We start from the raw sequence: 26,167 nt of genomic DNA, 5'->3' as shown, positions 1-26,167 counted from the left end.
CCACGAGCTGAGGACACTCTGAGGCCTGCTTCTCAGGGCTGTTTAAGAGTCCCAGGAGGTGCTGCAGGCCAAGTCTGCAGCAGACGGGCACCTTTAGTGTTTGCCCGTGGGGAGAGGGCTTAGCGATGTACACCACCACCGTTGGAGGACAGAAAAGTGAGAGTCTGGTTTCAGGCGTGCCAGAAGTATGGGCTGGGGTTAAGGATGCAGTATGTGCTGGCTGATTGTATCTGCTGGGGACGCAGGTCCTGCGACAATGCCCATGAGGGAGCCCTCCGCGTGCTATGTCCTCCCGGCACCTGAATTCCACAGGGCTTGTTAGGGGCCTGATAAGCATGGATGTACTTTGTTTTTGTTTTTTTAAAATAAATTTATTTATCTTTGGCTGCGTTGGGTCTTCGTTGTGGCGCACGGGCTTCTCATCGCGGTGGCTTCTCTTGTTGCACAGCACGGGCTCTAGGTGTGGGGGCTTCAGTAGTTGTGGCTCGTGGGCTCAGTAGTTATGGTGCACAGACTTAGTTGCTCTGCAGCATGTGGGATCTTCCCCGGACCAGGTCTCGAAGCCATGTCCTCTGTATTAGCAGGCAGATTCTTAACCACTGAGCCACCAGGGAAGTCCAGCATGGATGTACTTTGAACGGGTAGAAATATTTGAAATTCGGGGAGACCCAATCAGTACTGGTGCCCCTTACGTGCACTGGTACTCCTTGCAGGACCTCATCGAGGGACCAGGCTTCGGTAGCGCTTAGCCTCTTGGGCCTTCCCCACATCTGAAGAGCCCCGCTGCACAGTGGCCTCCCCCGAGACTGGTGCTTCTGCCAGATACGTTAGGTGCTTCCCCAATGCCTTCAGGGGAAGGGAACTGGCCCTCCACGGCCAGCCCCAAGTCCCTTGTCGGAGGACGGAACCTGATTTGTCTGGTGCACAGAGACCCAGAAGGGCCCTCAGAGTCAGTTCTGGACCACTGACTGATGGGCGCTGGGGTGTAAATACTCCAGATCCCTCAGCTCTGCTCCTTTAAGATGGAGCCAAAGTTACCCTCGGGGGCTGTGCTTGAACTTGGACCCTTGCTGACCTTCTCTGCCCCACTCCACTGTGAGTTTCTCTCGGGAGCACTTCTTGATAAGCCACTTTCATGAAAATCTTTAGCTCTGGGTTTGTTTCTGGAGACACTGACCCAAGATGCCACCAACCTTCCCACTTGGCCGCCCTCTTTCACCACTTGAGGTCGATGGTCCTGCATCTGGGACCCTCCTGGAGCCAGAGGCTCTCTCGAATGGCTGCCACCTGGATGTAGCTTCTGTACAGCAGGAACGGTGTCCTTCTGCTCTGTGGAGACCTCTGAACTCAGGAAAGTCCGGGGCCCAGGAGTTGTTGAATGAATGGGTGCTCTCCCCTCTTCCGCCTTCCTCTTGGTAACTTCCCTGTTCATTTCCTTCTAGACCAGGGGTAAATCAGGACACAGATTGGGTGGCGCTCCAGCCCGACCGTTAGAGCCTCAGCTGGACACCATGGGGAAGTAGCTGACATTGCGACAGCCACTGCAAAGGTGCCGCTTAAGAGTTTTCCATTATTCACCAGCAAACACACCGATGTGGTTGCACATGCAGAGCGCAGAGCTCTCTTCTGAGCCATGATTAAGCGCTCACTGGGCGGAAGCCGTTGGCTTTAAAACATGGCCTCTCTAATGACTCAATTGTAAACTGCTTCTGTCGACTTGTAAGAGAGACCCGCACTGGCTCTACCCTGCCAGACACTTGCCACCAAACATGGGGAGGCCCAAATATGGGGAATAAATCGGTGTCACTTCTAGAGGCCCAGCCCAAAGCTGTCTGTTAGTTTAACCATATTTGAAATGATCCTCCACAGCAAACACTGATATAACTTTAAATTTAGTTACATTGGAAAAAAAAAATTTTTTTTAAGATACAGAGTGGGGCTTCCCTGGTGGCGCAGTGGTTAAGAATCCGCCTGCCAATGCAGGGGACACGGGTTTGAGCCCTGGTCCAGGAAGATCCCACATGCCGTGGAGCAACTAAGCCAGTGAGCCACAACTACTGAAGCCTGCGCTCTAGAACCCGTGCTCCGCAACAAGAGAAGCCACCGCAACGAGACGCGCGCGCACCGCAACGAAGAGTAGCCCTCGCTCACCACAACTAGAAAAAGCCTGCGCGCAGCAACAAAGACCCAACGCAGCCAAAAATAAATAAATAAATTGATTAAAAAATAAAGATACCCAGAGTGTCTGTAGTTCTACATACGAAACATGGAAGCAGCCAGTGTGGTGTACCTTGAAACAGTCATTTGGCTGAGGTCCTGGTTTACTTTGTCAGTTGTCTGAGGCCAGTGTTGCGTTAGATTCTTCAATGACCTCAGATGTCACAGATATCGCCATATCACTGCCCGTGGCTTTGTGTTTTAAGGTGAAATAATAAGCTAACCGACAGAAGCACAAAGCTCTTTCTAAGAGTTGGCACTGATGTTTCTAGAGCCCTGGCTTCCGCATTTGTGTCTGAAGTCTTGATTTTGCATATTTTAAAAAGATTTTAAAGAAATGTTTACAGTGGTGATCATTTTGTAACGTACAGAAATACTGAATCACCATGTTGTGCACCAGAAATTAACTTAGTCTTGTAGCTCACTTATACTTCAAAAACAAACAAACTGATAGAAAAAGAGATCAGATTTGTGGTTACCAGAGGTGGGAGTGGAGGGTCGGGGAGGGGAAATTGGATGAAGGTGGTCAAAAGGTATAAACTTTCAGTTATAAGATAAGTAAGTACTGGGATGTAATGTAAGAGAGTAAATCCTAAGAGTTCTCATCACAAGGAAAAAAAATCTTTTTTCTTTTTCTTTTCTTTTGTATCTATATGAGATGATGGATGTTCATTCAACTTCGTGTGATCATCATTTCATGATGTATGCAAGTCAGATCATTATGCTGAACAGTGCTGGATGTCAATTATATCTCAATAAAGCTGGGGGAAAATAAGCAAAAAAAAAGAAACATATATAGAGTACTCTAGGTCAACAAGAGAGAAGAAAGACATACAATGTGCTCCATCAAATTTAAGATAGTATCATTATAAGACACCATCAAGAAAATAAAAAAGATCTGCCAGTTATAACACACCCTTGACTATAGGATACAAATAACTTCAGAGATGGTAAAGTTTGAAAATCAGTACATCTTAGAATCGAAATGCGCTGTCAATTGTCTTCATGGAGCTCAAGTGGAAGGGCCTGAGGTTGTGTTGGTCGATTGTTAGTGCCTTGTTTTGCTGTCTTCTTAGTAACAAACGTGCTGCGTGGGACTAACATCCTGGAACTTACAAAACGGGTGCGGTCGGATGACCAGCCAGCCTTCCAGCTTCCTGGGCTCCACCTGGCACCCCCTCCAGGTGTGACAGTCTCCCGAGAGGTGTTCCACAAAGTCAGAGGCTGGAAGACTGGTCAGAGCAGATTCCCACACAGCGAGCAGGCATCTCTGCTCAGGTCCTGGGAAAAAGGAAACTGGGAGGCCGATCGCATGGGAAACTAGAGCTAAAGCCCGAATGTGCTGCCCTTTCAGCCTTCGAGCATTCAGAGGAATCCCAATGTGGGTAGGTTCACCACTACAATCAGCCTTGCCCACCCACTCACCGGTTCAGCCACAAAAGTTGTTCCTACAGTTAAGAAAACTATGCAAAACTTGAAGTGAAAAAGCTCCCTTCAGGGTTTCCCTGGTGGCGCAGTGGTTGAGAGTCCGCCTGCCGATGCAGGGGACGCAGGTTCGTGCCCCGGTCCGGCAAGATCCCACATGCCGCGGAGCGGCTGGGCCCGTGAGCCATGGCCGCTGAGCCTGCGCGTCCGGAGCCTGTGCTCCGCAACGGGAGAGGCCACAGCAGTGAGAGGCCCGCTTCAAAAGTTCCCTTCAAAGTCCTAGTTGGGCACCATCTAACAAGCCTGCCTAAGGGTCGCCTGGGATCACATTTTGTTCAACTCTTCTTTTTTTTATTTTTTTGTCTGAATCGCATGGCTTGCGGGATCTTAGTTCCCCGACCAGGGATTGAACCCAGGACCCCGGCAGTGAGAGCACAGAGTCCTAACCACTGAACAGCCAGGAATTCCCTCAACTCTTTTCTTTTGATGAAGGCTCAGATTCTGTAAAGTCAGATGCAGAACTTATGGAAGATTGATACGGTGCAAATGATATTTGTTTGGCAGAAAAGATAACCCCAAAGGTTTTGGTTTTATTGCCCTGTCCACGTTGAGCCAGTTTTGTGTTAGGCTGAATTATATAAAATTGCAGTGTTGGAAGTGCAAAAAATGGTTGCATATTGGCAATATCAAGCCCATATCTAACTTTGCAAAGTTAGATACACAAAGCTGGCCAGTGGCAGATGTTAAAGCTGGTTCAAGATAAAATACTTCTGTCCGCTCTTTATTTATTTATTTAGTTTTTTGAAACAGCTTTTTATTAAACAGCAAAGCATAACGGCAACACAACTTTAAGTGTTTGAAAACTTTAAATGTTTGAAAATTAGGTCACAAAGGGATGCAAAATGTTTGCAGTATGACTATCATATATTCATACAGCTAAAGTCATCAAATCTTACACCAATACGAACATTAAGATTATTCCATGATTAGCCTAAATTTAATAACCATAAACTATATTAGTGGAGCTCTCTTCCTATTTAATATTTTAACATTACTTCTGATACTGATTTCTTTACCAAATGGAATCTACAAACTAATTTTTTTTTTTTTTTTTTTTACAAACTAAATTTTAAAAAACTGTTAAATGACTAAAACTCTGCAAACCAGTAGCTGGGTTTACAGAAAATTCTGGGAGAAGTAGATAAAATACTGAGATAAAAATACTGAGAAATCAATTCATATACATGTAAAACTCTCCCATTTTATTCATGATTCTGATACTAAAACACTTTTAAGGGACTTTGCAAAGTTGATCATCTGGGTACTGCAAATAAACCTGAGACCAAACTTTACTCCCTTCTAGGTGTGGTCTACATAAGGTTAGCCAAACTTAATCCATTTTCTTATATATTCCCCCCCAAATCTAATCTGTGCCAGAGATACCACAAATCTGGACTAAAAACAAGTACTTACCAAGTACTTACCAAGTACTTGGTTACAAGTACTTACCAAGTATTGAATACTTCTCCTACCCTATTTCTATTTTCCTCAAAATTTTCTATTTCAAACACACACACAACCAGAGCTCGTCTTTTCAGATATCAAGTGGATTATTTTGTGCAAAGGAAGTTTTTAATGACAAATCTTCCCAATATGATAATTCAGTTTCAAAGAAAAATCTTCATCTTTATAGCCCCCGTTTTCAATTGATGAAACAGAAACCAACTATCCTATCTTATTACTAAATATAACAAATAAGCCCTAAACTGAGAAAGTATCTTACTTTGGTTAAGTTTCAACAGAGTTCGGGCTACTCTCTTAGATGATTAACTAAAATTACTTTTTACAAATGTGAAACCAATTTTTTCCTTAGGGGAAGGAAAATGGGAAGAAAGCAAATGGAGAAGAGACACACGATGGTGGACAGGGTGTATAAAGCTGTGCGTTCAGTACATGATTTTGGTCACTTTTTCACAACACGGTGGTTATCTTCTTGTATCTCTAACTATGCCTATAATAAAAGACAATGCTAAACCTATAGATCAAAGCAAATTTGATATAACATTCATTTTCAAGTTTCACAAATATATGCATTTCTAATTATAAAGTCTCTACAATACGTCTGCACATTTTTGTAGACTAACATAATACACAAACTCATGGAAGTCTCCTGTTATGCTCTTAATTTTGCTTAGATCTGACATTATCTTCGTAAGTACTCAGTGAAGCCACAAACAAAAGTACTATAACTATTGCAATCTATCCAAGTTTTAAAGAAAAAAAGGTCAGCAGCAATTCCATAAGACATAAGGGATATCAATCCCTTATTTTCTTTGGCTTTTTGTGTCAGTTGTTTGAAAAACACTAGAAGCTGACATGAGGTTTTCTATCTACTGTCCAAGAACTTGGTTTTCTGATTTTAGCTTCAGATTTTCTTCCTTAACTGCATCTACTCTTGCAGAGAGATCTTCAAGTGTGTGTTGGAGTTCCAACACTTGATTAATAAGTCATGTTTTTTCCTCCAGTTCCACCTGATTTTCAGCATCGACTGCATCCATGTCAGCATTCATTACCTTCAGTAACAAAACTTCTGGGCTTTGGATACAAAATCCTTGGTGAATGGTCTGCCGTTTGAGGCACCGGCAGGGGGAGGGACCCAGAGGATAACTCAGGTCTGGACACTTGGACCAACTGGCCCACTCTTTATTTGCTAGTCTCTGCCATCTATGATTGGCTCTAATAACTTGTTGATTTTCTCCTTAATGAGTTAAATCAATCTCTGACACACGCTCACTACGTATTTGTATGAGAATTATGTTTTTCACGTCTATCCATTCTGAGAGACTTGACGACTGTGGGTCCTCGGCCCTGTGTGTGTATAGGGTGAGGGGTGTGGGTCGCTTAACCTCTCTGGACTTCAGTTTCCTCAAGCATTCAATACATCAATGGATTTCTAACGCCTCTTCTGGCTCAAACTCTTGGTGACGGCCAGCTGCCCCCCTTAGCCTTTCCGGAATGCAGTGGCATAAATATCTAAGTCACATTCACTTCCCTTTTTACCACCTCCAGCTTCCTACCGAGCAGCTGCCTGCACAGGGCTTTCAATAAGCCCTGGTGGAGAAATAATGACTCCCTCTTTCTGGAAGTCAATCTGAATGTATATATCTGCAACTCAGTATGCAAACTATCGAATTCAGCATTTCCAATTCTAGGAATTGATCCAAAGAAGCAGTCAGGTATATGTTAAAGAAGGTTCTTGGGAACATCATTTATAATCATGAACAATAGAAAAAGGACTAAGTGTCTAATAACAGTGGCCTCCTTAAAAGCGTGGTACAGCAAGGTACTGGAATATTATACAACCCTTAAAATGGTGATTCTGTCATATATATACATACACATATATATGTTTATTGATATGTCAGTATATACATACAGAGACCTGTTATTCAGTGGGAAAAAAAGTTGTATGTATTCTCTGAGCCCATTTATGTAATATATTTATCTATGGATTAATATAATACACTAGAATTACAAACAGAGAAAGCAAAATTCTGTACTCATCAGCATCAAGATTCTCACAGGGCTCATTTCCAGGTGGTGCAATTAAAGAGGGTACAATATAGGTGATATTCTCGTTCTTCTTTACGTTAAGAATTTTTTCTGCAATAGCTTTTTTTTTCCATAGGAAAAATAGCTATCTTCTTTGGGAAAAAGAGAAGTAAAAGAACAGTTCAACGGGTGGAATTCATACAGAGCCTGGAGTTAACAGCCTAGCAGTTAGATCAGTCTTCAGAGCTCCTGGGTTTGGCAATATGATAGTCGGCCAGTAGGTGCTCAAAGTTGCCAAATGGAAGTACCAGCAATATACCACTTGGTTGGTGCAGGCCTTGATAAAACTAAGGAAATGGGATGCTCTGCCACTTGTCATGGCCTGAGCTAATGAATTATGTTCCTCTCCCCTCGAGGCCAGGTTGACACTCAGAGCTGTACCTCACCCACACAGCCCCCCTTTTTTTTTTTGACAAGTCTACTCAATTACAGGCCAGGGGTTAACTTCAGCATGGAATCAGAGTCACTCCTCATTCCAAAACCTCAGTTACACGTAAGGAAGTTTTCTCTCTCTCTCTTTTTTTTCCTAGCTACAAAAAGCAGTGCAAACTCGGAGCTGTAATTTTCCCGTGCCCACTGTCTCTGCTCAGCCCACCCCAGTGCTACTAATTTCAAATGCACTGAGAGTGTTTCAAGTGGCATTTCTTCAAATGTTTTCACCCAACACTAGCAGTGTGGGATGTGAACAGGCATGATTTCAAAACAAGAGTTACCGCTCCAGTAACATTGGAAACAGCCAATGAAACTGGGTTAAACATTCAATTAAACAAGTTCACGTGGACTCCTCAGAACCTTTTAAGAAGCCGGTGTAAGTGAGGGTCTCCAGGAAGAGAACAGAGTGTGTAGGATTCCACAGCCTTCTTGATCTTTTTTTTTCTTTTAATTTTTATTTTATATTGGAGTATAGTTGATTAACAATGTTTTGTTAGTTTCAGGTGTACAGCAAAGTGAGTGAGTTATACATATACATATATCCTCTCTTTTTTTAGATATTTTCCCATATAGTCCATTACAGAGTACTGAGTAGAGTTCCCTGTGCTATACAGTAGGTCCTTATTAGTTATCTATTTTATATATAGTGGTGTGTATATATCAATCTCAAACTCCCAATCTATCCATCCCCCAACTCTCCCCCCACTGGTAACCGTAAGTTCATTCTCTAAGTCTGTGAGTCTGTTTCTGTTTTACAAATAAGTTCATGTGTCTTATTAGTTTTTTAGATTCCCCTTATAAGCCCTTCTGATCGTTAAGACTCTGTTGAGGACACTTTCCGAGGAGCAGTGTTCTACAGAAACTCTTAAGGAAATGCTGACTTGAGGAGATGCTGACATGGCCCCTAGGAATAGTAACTGCCGTATTTGGAATTTCAATTTTAATTTTTTTTTTAAAAAGAGAAATGGAGTAAGGATTCAAGGGGAAAGTAACAGGAGAGGAGACATGAATCTCCAACTTGCAACATGAAGATGAAAAATTTAGAATCGATCATCAAAAATGTTTTTTTCTGTAAATTGAGTATGACAACATCCTCTGAGCACATATATTTAATTTAGGGAAGGAAGAAAGCAGAGGGATTATGAAAAGGGACTTTGGATTGTAAGACAATGTAAAGTCTGGTCATTTTCAGTCTTGTGAAGATGATTAGTAACTCGCAGGCAATGAATCATTGAGGCTTTGAAACTGACTAAAATGCAAACGCTTTGTTTCTAATCAGGACCTGGAGCTCTGATGTAGATGTCGGCCGAGGCACCCCAGAACTTCAGATGGGATACAGGCAGCACCCCGCCCGTACCTCCCGGGGTCGCTGCTCCCTCAGGCTCCACTGCAAGCACGTGGACGCCTCTGCCCAAGGCTGTAGATGCTCTGTGGGCGGATGAGGTCAGAGCAGGAGGGGCTCCATGCACGGATACCCCAGCTTCCCCTCACCCAGGAGGGACAGTTCTGATGCTCACTATACAGTCTCCCCAAGGCCCCCAGCGGGACTGAGCCCCAGTGGCTGTTCTCCCTTCTCTGTCTCACCTCCCTACACCCCGACCTGAGCTTCTGGTGGTCACCTCCCAAACAGACTGCTGGTGTTCATAACCTGTCTCTGAACCTGCGTCTGGGGACCCCAACCAGTGTGGTTCTTTTCGCTATAAATTCAGAGCAAGGCCTCTCAGGTTACCTCCTCTACCTGAGGCAGCTGGGTGCCTTGGTCCCTCCCTAACGTTCCCAGGTAACAGGTATACGCGGGACTATTCCTGCAACTCTGCTTACGTAAAGTGACCAGAACGGGGCACAGCGTTCCAGCGCTAGCTTGGCCTCGTCTCTCCTCTACACAAACAGGACACGTTTGATAAAGAGGGTTTCAACCCTCTTTATCATTCAGAATGAAACTAGCAGAATAATATTCCCCAGACTAGTATTTCCCAAACTGGGAGGCACACGCGCATCACTTGGGGATCCTGTCAAAAACGCAGGTCTTGGTTCCTAGGTCTGGGGTAGGGCCTGAGATTCTGCATTTCAACAAACTCCTCGGCTGACGTGGAACAAGGTTCTAGGGGTCCAAGAGCCCTGAGGACAAAACCAATATATATGTATATATATATAGGTTAATCAACTCGAATTGTTTTAACACTTCCATTCACTAATTTAATTCAGCTGCTCAGCTGCAAACACGAGAACAGCTGTTGAAAAGTCCTTCTGATGGTGGGAAAGTACATATTTGGCATATCCGGACACCAAAGATGTCCATGCACAGCACGGGGAGATAGCAGATTTGGAATGAGAGCCACTGTCAACACACATTTATTGAAGATCGGCCACCTTTGGGGAACTGGGCTCAATGGACACTGAAAGATGTAGAAGACATTGTCCCTGTCCCTAAAAAGGCTTACAATGTGACCGGAAAGGTAAGACAGAGAAAAGTAACAGGAAACACATGCCTGGTGAGTGGCCACAGCCGGTAGTGACTTGGACAACTTTAATTGGTCCTAAGTCACAGTGCCGCCCCTCTGCTCACCGAGCAGACTGCATGGCCCCCGCCCCAGCGGGCAGACACCAGGAGCTGCATTTTGCAAGAGACTCAGGCTTAACTTCAGCCGTAGCACACACTCCCCACAACACACATGCTCATGTACCTTGTGGGTGATGTTCCTCTACTAGAGACGTTTTAATGTCCGTACTCAGGGCAAGAGAACTAAAAACTTTTAGAGGGGCTTCCCTGGTGGTGCAGTGGTTGAGAGTCCGCCTGCCGACGCAGGGGACGCGGGTTCGTGCCCCGGACCGGGAAGATCCCACATGCCGCGGAGCGGCTGGGCCCGTGAGCCATGGCCGCTGAGTCTGCGCGTCCGGAGCCTGTGCTCCGCAACAGGAGAGGCCACAACAGTGAGAGGCCCGCATACCACAAAAAAAAAAACTTTTAGAAGCAGAATCCATCCCACGTTCATAGCTGCATTACTCACAATAGGTGGAAGGGGGAAGCAGCCCACATGTTCATCAACAGATGAATGGATAAACAAGATGCGGTTTATACACATAATCAAATACTGTTCTGCCTTAAAAAGGAAGGAAATTCTGATACATGCTCCATCATGGGTGAACCTGGAGGACATGATGCTGAGTGAAATAAGCCAGTCACAAAAGGACAAACATTGTACGATTCCACGGATGTGAGGTTCCTAGAGTATAATCAAGTGCATAGAGACAGGCAGTAGAATGGTGGCTGCCAGGGGCTGGGGGGGGAGGAAGGAAGGGGAAGTGAGTGTTTCATGGGTACGGAGTTTCAGTTTGGGAAGATGTAAAGGTTCTGAAGATGGATGGTTGGGACGGGGGCACAATAATGTGAATGTACTTAATGCAACAGAAATGCACACTTAAATATGGTTAAAACGGTAAATTTTAGGTATGTTTTACCACAGTTAAAAACCAGAATCCACAAAAGTCAGAAAACAGGGCTTCGGAGTTTTTTGTTTTGTCTTTTTTACAGATCTATGCTACAGGGACTGTCTTTGGAGGAAATAAGCTACAATGGGCCCGCTCCAGCTTCTAAACCCTGGGGTCCCCTAAGAAGGTAACGGTCGTCTGAAGCGAAGCCCCAGAGGGTCCGAGATGTGACCTCTGGAGAGCCTGTCCACCGATTCCACACCTACGGACCCAGGGCCTCTTGATGCCGGGATAAAATGCAGCCCCCGCAGCCATGTGTCCCTACACCTCGGCGTCTCCTGTCTCCTGATGACAACAAACACTCAGGATGGAGAACAGCCTGATGTTCACACACCAAGATGGTTAGGAGTGACCAGCCCAGCCCAGGATACTGGGAATCTTCCCAATGCTGGACAAGCCTCCTGGAACCAGGCAGCTGGGCTGAGACCCTCCAGGAGGGAAGAGCTGATCTTACAACAGGTGCATCGACCTGCAGGCCTGAGGTCGGGGCCGGAGCTAGAGAGCTGGGTCCAACCCCACATGCCTTCCTTTGGTGCCTACAAGCAATGCCCGAAAGCTCTCACCTGGTTTTGGATCTGAGCATTTTGGTTCAGACAAGAAACTTGTCTATGGCCAGATGACTTCTGTGAGCATATGGAAGGCCCTTGAACTCTTCTTGCAACTTTATATGGAAATTTGAAATTGTATAGCATGTATATTATATAACATACATGATAGTATATAATACAAAGAATCCTTTGTGCCATTGTCACAACTCTGCTGTAAATTTGAAATGATATCACTCAAAACCCTCACCCCCTACCCCCGGGGCGGGGTGGGGGGGAATTAAAACAACGTACTTAAGAATGAAAACCAGGCTGCCAGATGTAGAGAATGGACTTGAGGCCACAGGGGGTAAGGGGAAGCTGGGACGAAGTGAGAGAGTAGCATGGACATATATACACTACCAAATGTAAAATGGATAGCTAGTGGGAAGCAGCCGCATAGCACAGGGAGATCAGCTCGGTGCTTTGTGACCACCTAGAGGGGTGGGATAGGGAGCGTGGAGGGAGACGCAAGTGGGAGGGGATATGGGGATATATGTGTATGTATAGCTGATTCACTTTGTTATACAGCAGAAACTAACACAACACTGTAAAGCAATCATATGCCAGTAAAGATGAAAAAAACCCAAAAAACAAAACAGGCTGCCAGGAATCACTTCCCTAATTTCTCCCAGCTCATCTTCAAAGCTCACTTTGCACACTCTTCTTGCTGGGAAATCTCTGCTTTGGAAAGTTCAGGCAGCTCTGTTCCTCACCCTCAAAATCTGCGTCTCAGTGCGCTTGGACCCCTAGTCAGAGGAAGTGTGGCCGACACACCTCTTCCTGCACAGGCCACTGGGCTCCAAGGCCTGGTTGTGCCATGGCCCCTGGGCACCCTGACCACACCGAGCTGAGCCCCTTCACCGGGGCTCCTGCTTAGCCCCCTGGCAAGCCAAGGTTCAGGGGTCCCCAGGCAGACCCGCCGAGCTTCCTGCTGAGCCCCAGAACCACACAGCCCCGGTTGGAAGGCCAGCTTGGGCTCCTGCCGCCTGGGGCACCCGTGGGGGAGACCATAACCTCCCTGAGCCTCAGTCTTCTCATCTGTAAAAGGGGTGATGATCACTTGGTGGGGGGATGAATGGGACCCAGCATAGGGAAGGTGCCCGGACATCTGTGGCCATAAGAGCCCCAGCCGGTGGTGGGTGGAGGCTGCTGAGCCCAGCACTTGGCTGTCAAACGTTTCCAGGAAGGAAGCATTTTAATTTCATCATATAGTTAACTTGCGTGTCACGTGGGAAAGATAAAAAAAAATATTTTAAATTATATACAAATGGTGGTGGTGGGACAGAATTTTTCAGGCTTTGGGAAACTCTAAAGGCATTTAGTGTGGTCTTGGGGTAGGGCAGGAAAGCGCCGTAGGGTGAGTGGCAGGGGTGAAGGAGACAGGGAGGGGGGCTCGGGGGGAGATTATGAAATGGGCTGCACTGGGGACAGGTGTTTTATGTCCTTCAGTAGATTACTAGCAAAAACTTGAGAGCAGGCATAGTGTTCCCTGTGGGGATATTTTTCCGCCACTCAAGCCCGAAATACAGCTCCTTCAAACAGGAGATGCTCATCAAATGACCACGAATCTCTCCGAATGGAAATGAAGCGTTACCTTCTTCGGCCTGGCAGTCATTTCTCTCTCTCCAGTCTGATTCTGAAAAACTCTGAACTTCTGAACTTGAAGCCTTAGTTATAAATGATGATGTCTTTGCGCCCCTCGAATTAACCCCAACTCTCATTCACTTGTATGCCCCGCGATGAGAGATTCCTTCCGCACCATGATTCTAGTTACCAGAGGGTTAGTCTCCCCCTCTCTCTGATGTCCAAAGTCTTTCTGAAGTTCTTATGGACAGAACATAACGTGACGCTACTTAGATGAGTCTTGTCAGGCCTTGAGGCGGTAGCTCTATGGATGTGACGGGTGAAGGACAGACAGAAGCTGTCCTAACTGGGGAAGTCTCAGGACATCCACGTCACATGTCACAGGACAGGTACCACCCATCATGTCATTTATTTAATGCTCACATCATCCCGGTGTGATAGGTCTGGGGCTTTTCGTAACCCTATTTCACAGATGAGGAAACTGAGGTTTGCACAGTCTGTCCCACATCAAGCAGGTGGTAACGGAGCAACAGGGCTTGGCAGACAGGGTTCTTAGACCTGCAGAGCCATGACCTTCCCACGAGTCTTTTCTTTTGTGTAAGGATGCACATCTTTGAGGCACTGAAGGTAATACTGGGCTTTGCTACAGTGGAGAAGGCTGACGTGTGCACCTCTGGGAAGCTCCTGTTGGCTGTTCCCAGGATGAACTTACCAGCTTCATCTCAGACCCTGGGGCTCCCCAGGACATCCCGAGCTCAGCCTTCCTGCGTCTGTCTCCTTTTTGGCTCCTGGGCATTTCCTTTCCTCTGCGGATAACTGGAGTCTGAAGCTGCTCTCATGCCCAGCTGAAGACTTGCCCAGAAGCCAGGGCTAAAGGCTGGTACGGAAGCTCCCCTGGTTAGAGCCCAGGGCAACTCCCAGCTGCCTGGCATCTCGTTAGGGACCCGCCCTTCCCGAGGACGGCTTTGACAGTCCCTCCAACGTGGACGTCATATATCAGAGGTCCTTGGAGGCCTCTGGACACACTCGGCTATGTTATGTCTGACTCGCCCCACGTGGGCTTGTCCTGTCTTTTATAACTAAAATGGTTGCAGCATTTAAACATATGATGTTTCCTACCAAAAAATCAGGAGGTTTCCATAAAAATCTAGGTTTCTAGCTTCTTGAAACTGAAAAACTCTGGGCCGTGGTGATGCTGACCTCTTTATACGGGATATCTGCTTCTGGTTTGCCTCAGTCCCCACCACTCCCTACTGTTCGCCAATACTGAGGCCAAAGGTCAGTGCTCAATTACCAACTTGCACCTGGGAGGGCTCGACTGGTTTAGGTTATGCGCCTGGCCCCTGTAGGCACCAGAGGTCGAGAGCTCTGGTATATTCACTCTGGCTACTTCTGATGACCTATAGGAGGCCGAGAATGTGGTTCGGGAAAGCGCATGGGCCACGCCCTTGGAGACCAGGCCCTTAGTGGCCCTGTCATGTGTTCATCTGTAAACTGGAGGCGCTGCTACCCACACTCAAGATTGCCTTTGAGAATTCAGTTGCAAAATGCAATTATCTCCCAAGTCAGGGCTCAGCAAACTTCCTACAGAGGGCCAGAGGGTCAATATGTTAAGCTCCAGAGGCTGTATGGTCTCTGGAGCAACTTGGTTCCACCACCATGGGATGGAAGCAGCCGTGCACAGCACCTCAGTGACCAGGTGTGTCTGTGTCCCCCACCATGGAGACAGGTGCTGGCCGGGTCTGGCCTGAGCGTGGCAGTTTGCTGACTCTGCCCTAAGTGACTGTCCGGTTGCCTGGGTGTCTGCCCTCCGGTCTACTCTGCATATTTCAGGTAGAGAAGTTATTTCAAAAACTCTGGGGCGGGCCTGAGCAACAAATACACACCGAGACCTCACAACATTCCTAAACGCCTTGCCTTCAAGTGGCTCTGGTCCAGCGTTCCCAGGGCCGATTCTGAGAAGGTTCAGAGAAGGAAAACACGAAGTCCATGGCTCCAGACGGGCCAAGATGACATGCGCAATAAAGATGAGAAGGTGGAGGGTGAGGCAGAGTGGACCGGAGGTGATGGGGAGACTCGGGAGGCATTTTGGGAGAGGGGAGAAGGGATGTTTCTGGAGGGAGCGGCCAGGCACGGGGACACGGGTGGGTTGACCAGCAAGCTGAGCTGTGCTGGGTGGGAGGCCCACTCTGAACCCTATGAGGGGTGGGGGCCAGGGAAGATGTGAATTGCACTCTGGTTTTCTTGGTTGATGGATTAAAGACAGGGTGCTGTTGCCAAGCTTTCCGAGGGCTGCTCGTGTTGGATCATGTCACTCCCTCTCCCCCAAATGCTCATGGCTTCACTGCACTAAGAATGATTCCCAGGTCCTCACCCAGTCAGCACGATGGCCCTGGCTACTCCCCCCGCACCGGGCCCTTACCTCATGTCCACCCCCGTCTCCCACCACCCAGACACTGGCCACCCTGTTCTTTCAGAGTCTCAGGCCCTGCTCCCCGGCTTGTGTGCTTCCCCCTTGTCTGGGAATAATTTTCTCCCTGCCTCTTTCTCTCCTGCCGGGTTCAGCTTAAACACCACCTCCTCAACGAGCCCTCCCCGCTCAGGCCTTCCTACCTGTCTGTCCTTCAAGCTCAAGTTTCTCTGATCGTTATCTGCTTCCCCATCACCGCACACTCAGTGCCCAGGGCTGGCCCTGCCACCATAGGTGCTGAATCAATACAGGTTGAAGAAATGAACGATATATGGGTAATACACACATACATGCATTACACGCTTTTCCATTCATTCAGCATATTTATTGAACACCTACTATTAATGGCCAGGACAGTGGGTGCTAACTACACTCACACTTTCCTTGCTTTCTTTACTTCTGGAAGACCTGCCCCAGAGATAGAGAAACCCCAGGAATGGGTTATTTCCTAATTGACATTGCAGACCAGGAGTTTTCAACTTCAGCACAGTGGAAATTTAGGGTCAGATGATTCTTTGTTCTGGGGGCTGCCTGTGTGTGATAGGAAGCCCACCAGCTGCACACCCACCCAAGCTATAACAACCAAAAGTATGTCCAGAGAACCAGCGGCCTAGACTGGACTGGCTGTCCTGGACCAGAACCCGGAGGATCTGCATCTTCAGCCATCAGCTTCTCGGGAAACAAGCCCCGAACTGGGAAGTTCAACGAGAACTGGCCTGTTTCCACCTGAACTTAAGTAACACACACAGAATGTCAACACACCAATTCGACAAGGCTGCCAGGGGCCAGGTCTGAAACAAGACAGAACACAGACACTCAAACCACAAAAATGACTAAACGGCCCCCTCTTCTGACACACAGCGTCGCTGCTTCTGTAGCATTGGCGCCTTGACTCCCTCCATTCCCCCTGCCTCTGGATAAAACTCACTGCGCTGCCCAATCACGGGATTGCCCTCACTTCCTGATGACACTCCAAGCCTCCTTCAGGGTTGCCAGATGAAAGACAGGGTGCCCAGTTAAATCTGAATTTTAGATAAACAGTGAATACTTTTTTTAATGTAAGTATGTCCCCAATATTGCATAGGATGTACTCATGCTGTATCTGAAATTCAAATTCAGCTGGTGTCCGGTATTTTTATTTGCCACTCTGCAACCTAATTCCTTAGAATTAGCCCAAATCCTATACTATGCGCCTCCGGGTGCCCTCTTGCTGAGAGTCCTCTGCTTGAGGGTTCTTCTAGTACGTTCTCAGCAGTTGCAGCAGCTAGTAAACCCTGACTCTGATGCAGGTTGTGTTCCTGGGTGTCTTTAGAAAGAACAATCCCCACTTTTTGAGGCAGGAAACTCTGAGAGGCGGTCGTCCGAAAGGGATATCTGTGAGTGGCCAGCAGAGGACAGGCTGGGGGTGACAAGCAGGGAGAGTGGAGTCAGGCTCACATCTTAGTTAACCAGCATCCAATACAGGGGCTGCAACCTGGAAAGAGGTGTGGGGGGAGTATCTCATTTCAGCACTGGACGAGGCACAAGGTCAACAATTTAAGGCCCCGAGGGTGCTAGGTCCCATCTCTACAAAATTCCTTCCAAGTTGAAGTACAGTCACCAGGGAACCACCACAGAATTGACAAGTGGTGTGACCTTGGGCAAGTTTTGTAAACTCTCCCGGTCTCAGTTTTCCCACCTGTAAAATGGGCATAACAATAGTGTGAGGATTAAATAACTCAATGGGTTGAAAGTGCTTGGAACAGGCCTGGGAGAGTGTGAAACTAAACATAAATTTTTAAAAGCAGTTGAATAAGGAGGAAGGTGGGCTGTGCATGTGAAGTGGCACCACGATGGTAGTTTTTGCCAAAATGCCAGGCATCCAGCAAAGGGCATGCTGCTTCTGTTTGTTCTTCGGTTCCTTTGGCTAACGGCCGTGTAGACCAACAACAGAGTTAAAAAATTAACCTCCCCCAAGCCTCCCCGGGAGAGGGGAGGAGCCCACGTCTCTGAACCTCAGCTTAGAGAATATCAGAGCACCGGTGGGCAGGTGTCGGAGGCCCGGTGGGCGATTTGGCTTCTGGTTTACAGGGGCTGGGGCAGGTGCCTCAGTGTCTGTGTGCAGCCGCTCCTGAGAGAGTGAATGAAACATGGGCGTGGGGTGAGGGCACAGACAGAATAAAACAGAACATCTTATCAGACGGTGGCAATCCAAGGCTTGTAGAGAGTGCGTGGGCACAATCATCTAAGTACCATGTCTGAGCTCACAGCTCCACTGGGAAGGTGATGTCACTGCATTTTCCAGACGGGCACATGGAGACAAGCCCAGAATTCAGCCATTTCTATGTTTTTTTTCTATCAGTCTGTTTAGTCATTCAATTCTAAGACATAGAGCAGTGATTCTCCAGCCTGACTCCCCCTGGCGAGCCTGTTAAAACACAGACCACGGGCCCCAACCCCATCATCTGATTCCCACATTCCACAATCCAAGACCCTGCATTTCTAAGACATCTCCAGGTAAGCGGACGCGGGGAGCTGGCATCACACTTCGAGAACCACTAGTCGAGGCTGCCTCGGTAACAAACTCCAGGTGATGCCGACACTGCCCGTCTGTCCGGGGACCACATTTCACGTGTCAATTACTTCCTAAAATGCAGGCAAATGCAGAGACACAGACTCGGGCATCTCACCTTGACAGGTTTACCTGGTGAATCGGTGTCTTCTGGTGGCTCCAAAAACAGGAATCACCAGGGCCCTTGTTAATGCCAGAGGCTTCCGTTCCCTCCCTTGGAGGTTCTGATTTATGGATATGAGACGGGCCTGGGAGTTTCTATGTTAACAAGAACCCACAGGGAGTACATCCTTTCATTGTCATGCTCTGGCACTGTTTAACTAGGTCACCTAAAGATTATTTAATTATCTAAGGGGTGCACCTGTGTTTGACTTCGCTCTGTGCTGTTAATGAAGGACTCAGGCACTGTGAAGATACAAGTCAGCAGATTTCTGTTCAGTAAAAAAAAGATTACCCTAAAGGACACAGTTTTATTGCCCTGTAGTACTACTACCAGTTTTGACTTGAACTTAGCAAACTTATTACAGAATGACTTTTTAAGTCAACTACAAATACATCATCTGTCCAAGTGTTATTTGAACCAGCCTTACACTGGCCTCCTGGATTCATGCATGGTTTGAATAAAGCTTTGACAGATGTTCCTTTTATATTGTATGAGGTGTTCATTTTATATTGCATGATTTAATTTTTCGGAAATCATACATTGAAACAAGAGTCCTTCAAACCTACATCTTCTTCCTTGGTATCCTCCTAATTATAAAAACTCAGAGTTACAAGTAAGCCTGTAGAAATAACGTGGTTGAGGGGACCTGGGGGAGTCTATTTCACTCCCGATGTTTAAAAGGCAGAAGCAAGTGAGAACGTGTTGTGGCCTAACACACAACATTTAATATCAGAAATGGATGGCCAACATGTGCTGGGAAACTACCCTCTAAAACCATGAAATCCATTGTTTTTGGAAACACGAACAGGAATCGCTGCCCAAAATGCTCAGGGCATTCCTAGAAAGTCAGGCCCTGGGTGGGGGTAGGGGTGCAGGGTGTGCAGCCTGTGTCCTGGAAGCATTTGGAGCAGGTGGTGAAAGATGTGCACGTGTGTCCAAAAAAAAAGCCAACCAATGCTCCAGAAAGAGGCCACTGTCCCCATGACCTCTTCAGATGGAGTTTCCTGGGGGATCTCTCTGGAGAAGGGTGAAGCGACCAGAGTGGAACCGTCAGGAAGGCTACATGGGATGGGGGTGCCACATGAGAAAGTCAGGCCAGGTGCAATTCCCACCCCTGCTGGGGACTAATAACCAGCCCCTGGCACTCCAACCTCCCTGGGTCTTAGTTTCACTATCTGTGAAAGGAGGAGGTATAGAGTCCACAAAACATAAGCCTTCACTCTCCAATACAGAAGCCACCTGCCACGTGTGGCTGTGGAACCTTTGAAAGGCTGCTAGCCTGAATCAAGATGCACTCGGTGTAAAATACACACTGGATTTCAAAGGCGTGGTACTAAAAAAAAAATGTAAAATGTCCAATTAATATTTTTATATTGTTACATGTTGACATGACAATATTTTAGATATACTAAGTTAAATAAAATATATTATTAAAAATCAATTTCGCTCCTTTGTTTTCTTAAATGTGGCTACTAGAACATTTAAAACGACATCTGCAGTTCACTTTGTATTTCTATGGGGCAGCACTGCTCTAAGGCTTCTCCAGGTGTAAGCATCTAGGAAGAAAGAAAAGACACACCGAATACTGATGTCAGGTATGCTTTGCAATATTATTATGACGAATTAGCAAAACACTCTCTGACATAGATCGCAGCAAGATCTTTTTGATCCACCTCCTAGAGTAATGAAAATAAAAACAAAAATAAAATGGGACCGAATTAAAAGTTTTTGCACAGCAAAGGAAACCATCAACAAAATGAAAAGACAAACCACAGAATGGGAGAAAATATTTGCAAATGAAGCGACCAACAACGGATTAATCTCCAAAACATAGAAACGGCTCATGAAACTCTATAACAAAAAAGCAAACAACCCAATCAAAAAATGGGCAGAAGATCTAAATAGACATTTCTCCAAAGAAGACATACAGATGGCCAAGAGGCACATGAAAAGATGCTCAACATCATTAATTATTAGAGAAATGCAAATCAAAACTACAATGAGGTATCACCTCACACCAGCTAGAATGGGCATCATCAAAAAAATCTACAAACAGTAAATGCTGGAGAGGGTGTGGAGAAAAGGGAACCCCCCTACACTATTGGTGGGAATGTTAACTGGTGCAGCCACTATGGAGAACAGTATGGAGATTCCTTAAAAAAATCAAAATAGAACTACCATATGACCCCAGCAATCCCATTACTGGGCATATACCCAGAGAAAACCATAATTCAAAAAGACACATGCACCCCAATGTTCATTGCAGCACTATTTACAATAGCCAGGACATGGAAGCAACCTAAATGTCTATCGACAGAGGAACGGATAAAGAAGATGTGGTATATATATACAATGGAATATTACTCAGCCATAAAAAAGAACAAGATAATGCCATTTGCGGCAAGGTGGTTGGACCTAGAGATTGTCATACTGAGTGAAATAAGTCAGACAGAGAAAGACAAATATCATATGATATTGCTTATATGTGGAATCTAAAGAAATGGTACAAACAAACCTATTTACAAAACAGAAGTTGAGTCACAGATGTAGAAAACAAACTTGTGGTTACCGGGGGGAAAGGGGGGGGAAGGGATATATTGGGAAATTGGGATTGACACATACACACTCCTATATATATAGAATAGATAACTAATAAGAACCTACTGTATAGCACAGGGAACTCTACTCAATACTCTGTAATGACCTATATGGGAACAGAATCTAAAAAAGAATGGTATAGGTATACGTAGGACTGCTCAGGGGGGGCAATCACACCAGTCCTCTTCCCGCACCATTCTCTGCTCCAAGAGGATCCCCCTCGGGGTCACGGACATGGCAACGAAAGACAGAACGAATCCCTCGTGGCAGTGCTCGAGCTGTGAATTGAGGATGACTTCTTGGCACTACGCCGGGGCCACGGCTAGGCCTACGTGACATTTCTACCACCAGGCAGACACCCGCTCAGCCCACCTGAGCTCCGTTGTCAATGGATAAAGGGGGTTGACACCAGCTTGGAAGGGCAGCTGGGAGCCTGATGAGGAGGGGTGGAAGGTGGGCAGGAGGAGGGAGGGACACAGCAGGTTTGGGCTATAGAGGCAGTCCCGTGAGGGCACAGGGACAAGACCGGTGGAGAAAGAGCTGGGAGAAGGTGGAAGCACCGTCTGAAAGTCCTCGAATGTCAAGGTGAAGAGTACAGACCTGGTCCAGGGTGCAGCACGGAGCCGGGGTCTGCAAGCAGGCAACTCAGATGGATGGAATGATTGACAAGAAACAACCAACCAACCACATTCAGAGGTGCTGCAGATGGATTCGGGCATCATCTGCAGTGTCCGCAAAGGGAAGAACGAGACCCTAAGCAGGGAGTTGGATGTAGGGAAGGGAAGGAGGGGTGGATCCTGAAGACTCGACGGGGATCTGCCAGCACTGGGCGCCTGGATGGGGTTGGGGAGGGGTGGCTTTGGAAGCTAGGCAATCCAGGAAAAGGAGGGTTCCAAGATGATGCTGAGTTTCTCGGCCCTCAGCCAGGACCACTTAGAACTCTTCCAGCCCAGATGACGCCTTTCTTACTGTCTCTTTCACACAACACAGCCTTGCAATCTGACAGCTCTCTGCGTCCACGTCTATGACTAGGTGCAGATAACTTTGCTGCCTTGTCTAGGGCATCATCTGTCTGCCCCCACATGTTTTCACAGAGACCTTGCAGGGCAGGAAGATACTTTTCTCACGGGTGATTGAGGAACATTAGCAACGATGCTGGGAAGGGCTGTGGACCATGTGTTTATCCGGCACAGGATTTCTGTGGCCAGGCTTCCAGGAAGAGACTCCACGAGCACCACAACCCCGGGGCTTTGTCAATTACACCAGAATGCTCAGACCATCCACCTTACCCAGGACCCTTGCGTCCTTCAACTCATCTGGGTCACTTCCAGGAGCCAGGACAGACGCAAAACCACAAATCAAGGCTCGCTGCTCGTGGTTAGCAGCTCTGGCTTAAAAGCACACACAGGATAGGAGAAGACGACGGTGCAGAAGAGGTCTGCTGATCGTCTTTCAATGACCCACGCTTTGCACAAAATCACGTGAGCCCTAATAACCAAGAAAGGGATAATGAACATGTGGAATCCAGCTGTGAGCCAAGAATGTAACCACGAATCCCCACCTTATGAAGTGGTCCTACCTGGATGTAGGGCATCGCTGGTGTGGTGGAGGGCAGCCCTGCAGGGACACAAGAGGTTCACTGAGTCCCTAGATTCAACCCCGGCTCTACAGCAGAGGCCACTTCCTAGGAAAGACTGCGCTGGGGCCCCACTCAGGTCATCTGTCCTCAGAGTCCCTTTAACTTCTTTCACGAAGCATTGTTTTCTCTTATAATTCATTATTATGGGTTTAATATTATATTTGATCAATATCCTTCTTTGGTACCAGACTGAAAGCCCCATGAAGTGGGATGGCTTCTGGCTTTTCTCTCCCTGGTGCCTAGGACAGAGCCTGGCTGATCACAGGTGCTCCATCAAGGTGAGTCAAAAAACAAGCATGACGAGTAAACGAAGAGCCAGTGGGTCCAGGGCTGTGCGGAGGGACAGCCCATCTCAGCGACCGAGGGCTACCCTGGCAACCATTTTTACAACGAACCTCCAAGGAGGCAGTATTACATGTCCAAGGGGCAGTCGTCTTCATCCTTATGGGTAAATGCATGCCTAAATTGTGGAATCATTCATAATAACTAACAATATTATTTATCTAATATTATAATAATGAATGATATTATTATTCCATAATAACTACGAAATAGCCATAGTAAAGAGTAACAATGTCTATAAAGAAGAGAGAAAGAAGTATAAGGTAACTAGATCATCCACTTGGACCATCTAATGAATAAACGAAACAATTTAAGCTCTGCAGAAAAAAAAAAAAAAAAAGACAACACCAAGTTATATAGTTCCAGACACTTCCACACGTTTTCCTCAAGGGCATTTGACTCAGGAGAGAAGCAGACTTGCCCTCAGTGGGTTCAGGCAGCCTCTCACCTCTTGTCTGATGGATTCTTTCATAGGACATGGCCCAGAAATACAAGTTAACTATTTTACCTGTTATACAACTTAAAAAAAAAAAAAAGATTTTTCCCAGGACTGCAGGAAAAACTGGCTACATTGGACCTAACAGTAGGTAGTATCGGGTCCAACAAATTCCTCAGGAATTTTCAAAGGCAATTTGGACTCTATTCCATTTTCTCCTTTTGCTGGGACTTTAAAACCTAACTACTAGGTGAGATTCAGCCCCACTGCACTTCCTGAGCATAAGGTGGTGATTACGGACGATCCAATATTTAGGCTGATGTAGGCGGTGCCTTGGGGGAAGGGGGGTTTGGGTCCACCCTGTCCACCAGGAGGAAATGAATATCTCAGCGTAAGACAGAATCCAGGAACCAAAGAGGAGTCAGGAACCTGGTCCACTGGGGGCTTGAGGGGCCCCTCTTGTGCCTCCAGTGGTGGATTTTACACAGGTTTGATTCAAATCAAGTAAACGGGCTGCGAACTAAGATGGCTGCGTCCACAAAGCTTAACTCTTAGGACTGAGAATCGAGACCATCTGTGTCAACACAACTTAAGTATTTCTTCCAGGAAGTTATTGTAAACCAATAAATAACTCTGCTGTTCACAGCAGGAAATTCCTACGAAACAATCTGTCCTGGCACAGTTTGCTCACCTGGGAAAACAGCCTGCTGATCAATGGTTTACTCGCCAAGATTCCCTTTAAGGCCCTCGTCCTGCTGTATCCACCCATCCTGAACTATATTACGTCACAAACTTTGCTGAAACCCAGTCGATTCTCTGCCTTGAGAAGCACAGCTTAAAGGGTTTGGGCCTGGACCTCTAAACTCTATAAAGATGCCTCCTGACCTTAGACACCAATAGGCCTGTGCCCTGGCGACGCCCTCCCTGACAGCAGCTGCTTGAATGAACTTGGCTTTGCTTTACCAACAGCCTCTTCTGATGGATTTTTTTGAGCCCACAACTGACAGAATAAATCAGGTTTGGCCTCTTGGAAACAGGAAGCATATAAAAGCTATGACTAGCCTATGACAGATTTCAAACGCACATTTCACCTCCACTTCCTTCCTCTTTTACATGATTCTGTATTTTCCAAATTTTCCACAATGAGTTTGCATTATTTTGAGGGTGAGTGAGAGGATGCAAAGCAAACACCATAAGAAGAAAATCAATTCCCAAGTGTACGTTAGAAACGATTGTCAGGTCTTAATTTAACACACACACACACACACACACACACACACACAGAGTATATAAAATACCCATTGAGCAGCTCATCTCATTAAGCTAGCAAGGTCTCCCATTGACATCAAAAGGCATGGAGAAAAGTGGTCCAGTTTTAATCAGGCTGCCTTGGTTCTCTCAGGCCTCTGGGGTGTTGATAAAATACACCAGCCAAAACATCCAGTCAGTTTAGGGTAAGGCCCAGGGATCTGTGTGTCGTTCTCTTTTTTTAATGAGCACTTAAGTGATTCACAGAATCAAGCCACGTGTAAAAAAGCACAGGAGCCTACAACCGACTCACTAGAATGCCAAGTCCAGCTTCCATCAAAAACTGTCCAGGTGAAAAAGGACCAGGTTGGCGGTTGACAAAGAAAGGATGCCTCAACTGTCTCACTCAGGTGGCATCTCCCCATGCCTGGGTCCTGGACCTGTCTGGAAGCACACTGGCTCACAAAAGCCCCGACCTCCTGTAAAATCTGGGAATAGCTCACAGCTGGGCTTAGGCAGGGTCCCCCCCCCAGCCAGAGCTGGCTCAGAGAGCAGGCTTCCCCCACCGTTCTCTGCAGCCCTGCAGCTCTCCGTGCAGCCAGCACAGGGAATGAGATGCCCGTTAGCAGCCCCAATCAAGGCCTCCTTTTACCTTAAAGAAACTTCCCCGCTTCTCCGGACTGCGGGCGCCCATGGTCCAAGCTGACATTTCCCGCGGCGAGGCTCTACTGCACGCCTGGGACTCCTGAAGGTAGAGACATTTGTAATGGTTAGTCCAGCCTGTAGGAAATTCCTTTCTAAGCCACAGAACACTCACAACAACAGTCCTGCCAAGATCTTTTTCCATCAACAACAGAGTGCCATTTTATTTCCCACCAAAGCCCTTCCATCTCCTTTCAGGCTGATTTCCTGCTACAGACAGCACAGTTCCTAGACTCAGCCCCACCTCGCTGCCCGCTGCCCCCCCCCCCCCCCACCCGCTCCTCCAGCTGACGCTGAAGCCCCCTGGGACTGCGGAAAGCATAATGATTGCTCTGTGTGTTTGCTTGACCTCACGCTCAAGTCCTAAAGGGACTATGTTAGATGTCACTGTAATCTGCTCCAAAGCTCATGGACTTAATGTGGTTGATCACACAAGGCCAGCGGAAGAGTGAGGGCCTGCATGTCCCAGGAAATCCTGCAGGAATGGGATGAGGTCATTATGAGCTGGGCTGGCCCTCTCCCTCCGGCAAGGTCGACACAAGGGCACTGGGAATAAATCCCTCTATTTTCTCCAAAGAAATCAAAGACTGGGATGAAATCCTGTGCCCCTGTTTTCAGAGATCAGTTTGTGTAAGAAACAGCTCCAGGATAACCGGGGAAGAGGGGAGTGGA

At 46.9% G+C, this 26,167-nt stretch overlaps 1 protein-coding gene and 1 pseudogene across 2 annotated transcripts in view; both read right to left on the bottom strand.

Annotated features, from left to right (window-relative positions):
- Positions 1–25,532, bottom strand: part of RIN2 (Ras and Rab interactor 2) — a 97,786-nt gene extending 72,254 nt beyond the window's left edge. The window contains exon 1 of the mRNA XM_082857558.1: positions 25,446–25,532. Within this exon, the coding sequence (XP_082713684.1) occupies positions 25,446–25,502 (57 nt within the window). The 5' untranslated portion in view covers positions 25,503–25,532. The remainder of the gene's footprint in view (positions 1–25,445) is intronic.
- LOC309973349 (short coiled-coil protein-like) lies at positions 5,967–6,212 on the bottom strand (annotated as a pseudogene). Its single transcript has one exon. The product of its transcript is annotated as a short coiled-coil protein-like (transcript).
- Positions 25,533–26,167: the final 635 nt, after the last annotated feature.

Source organism: Leucopleurus acutus (assembly GCF_964270905.1).
Source record: "Leucopleurus acutus genome assembly, chromosome: 16".
NCBI classification, from domain to species: Eukaryota; Metazoa; Chordata; class Mammalia; order Artiodactyla; family Delphinidae; genus Leucopleurus; species Leucopleurus acutus.
This window is presented reverse-complemented; position numbering and strand designations above follow the sequence as displayed.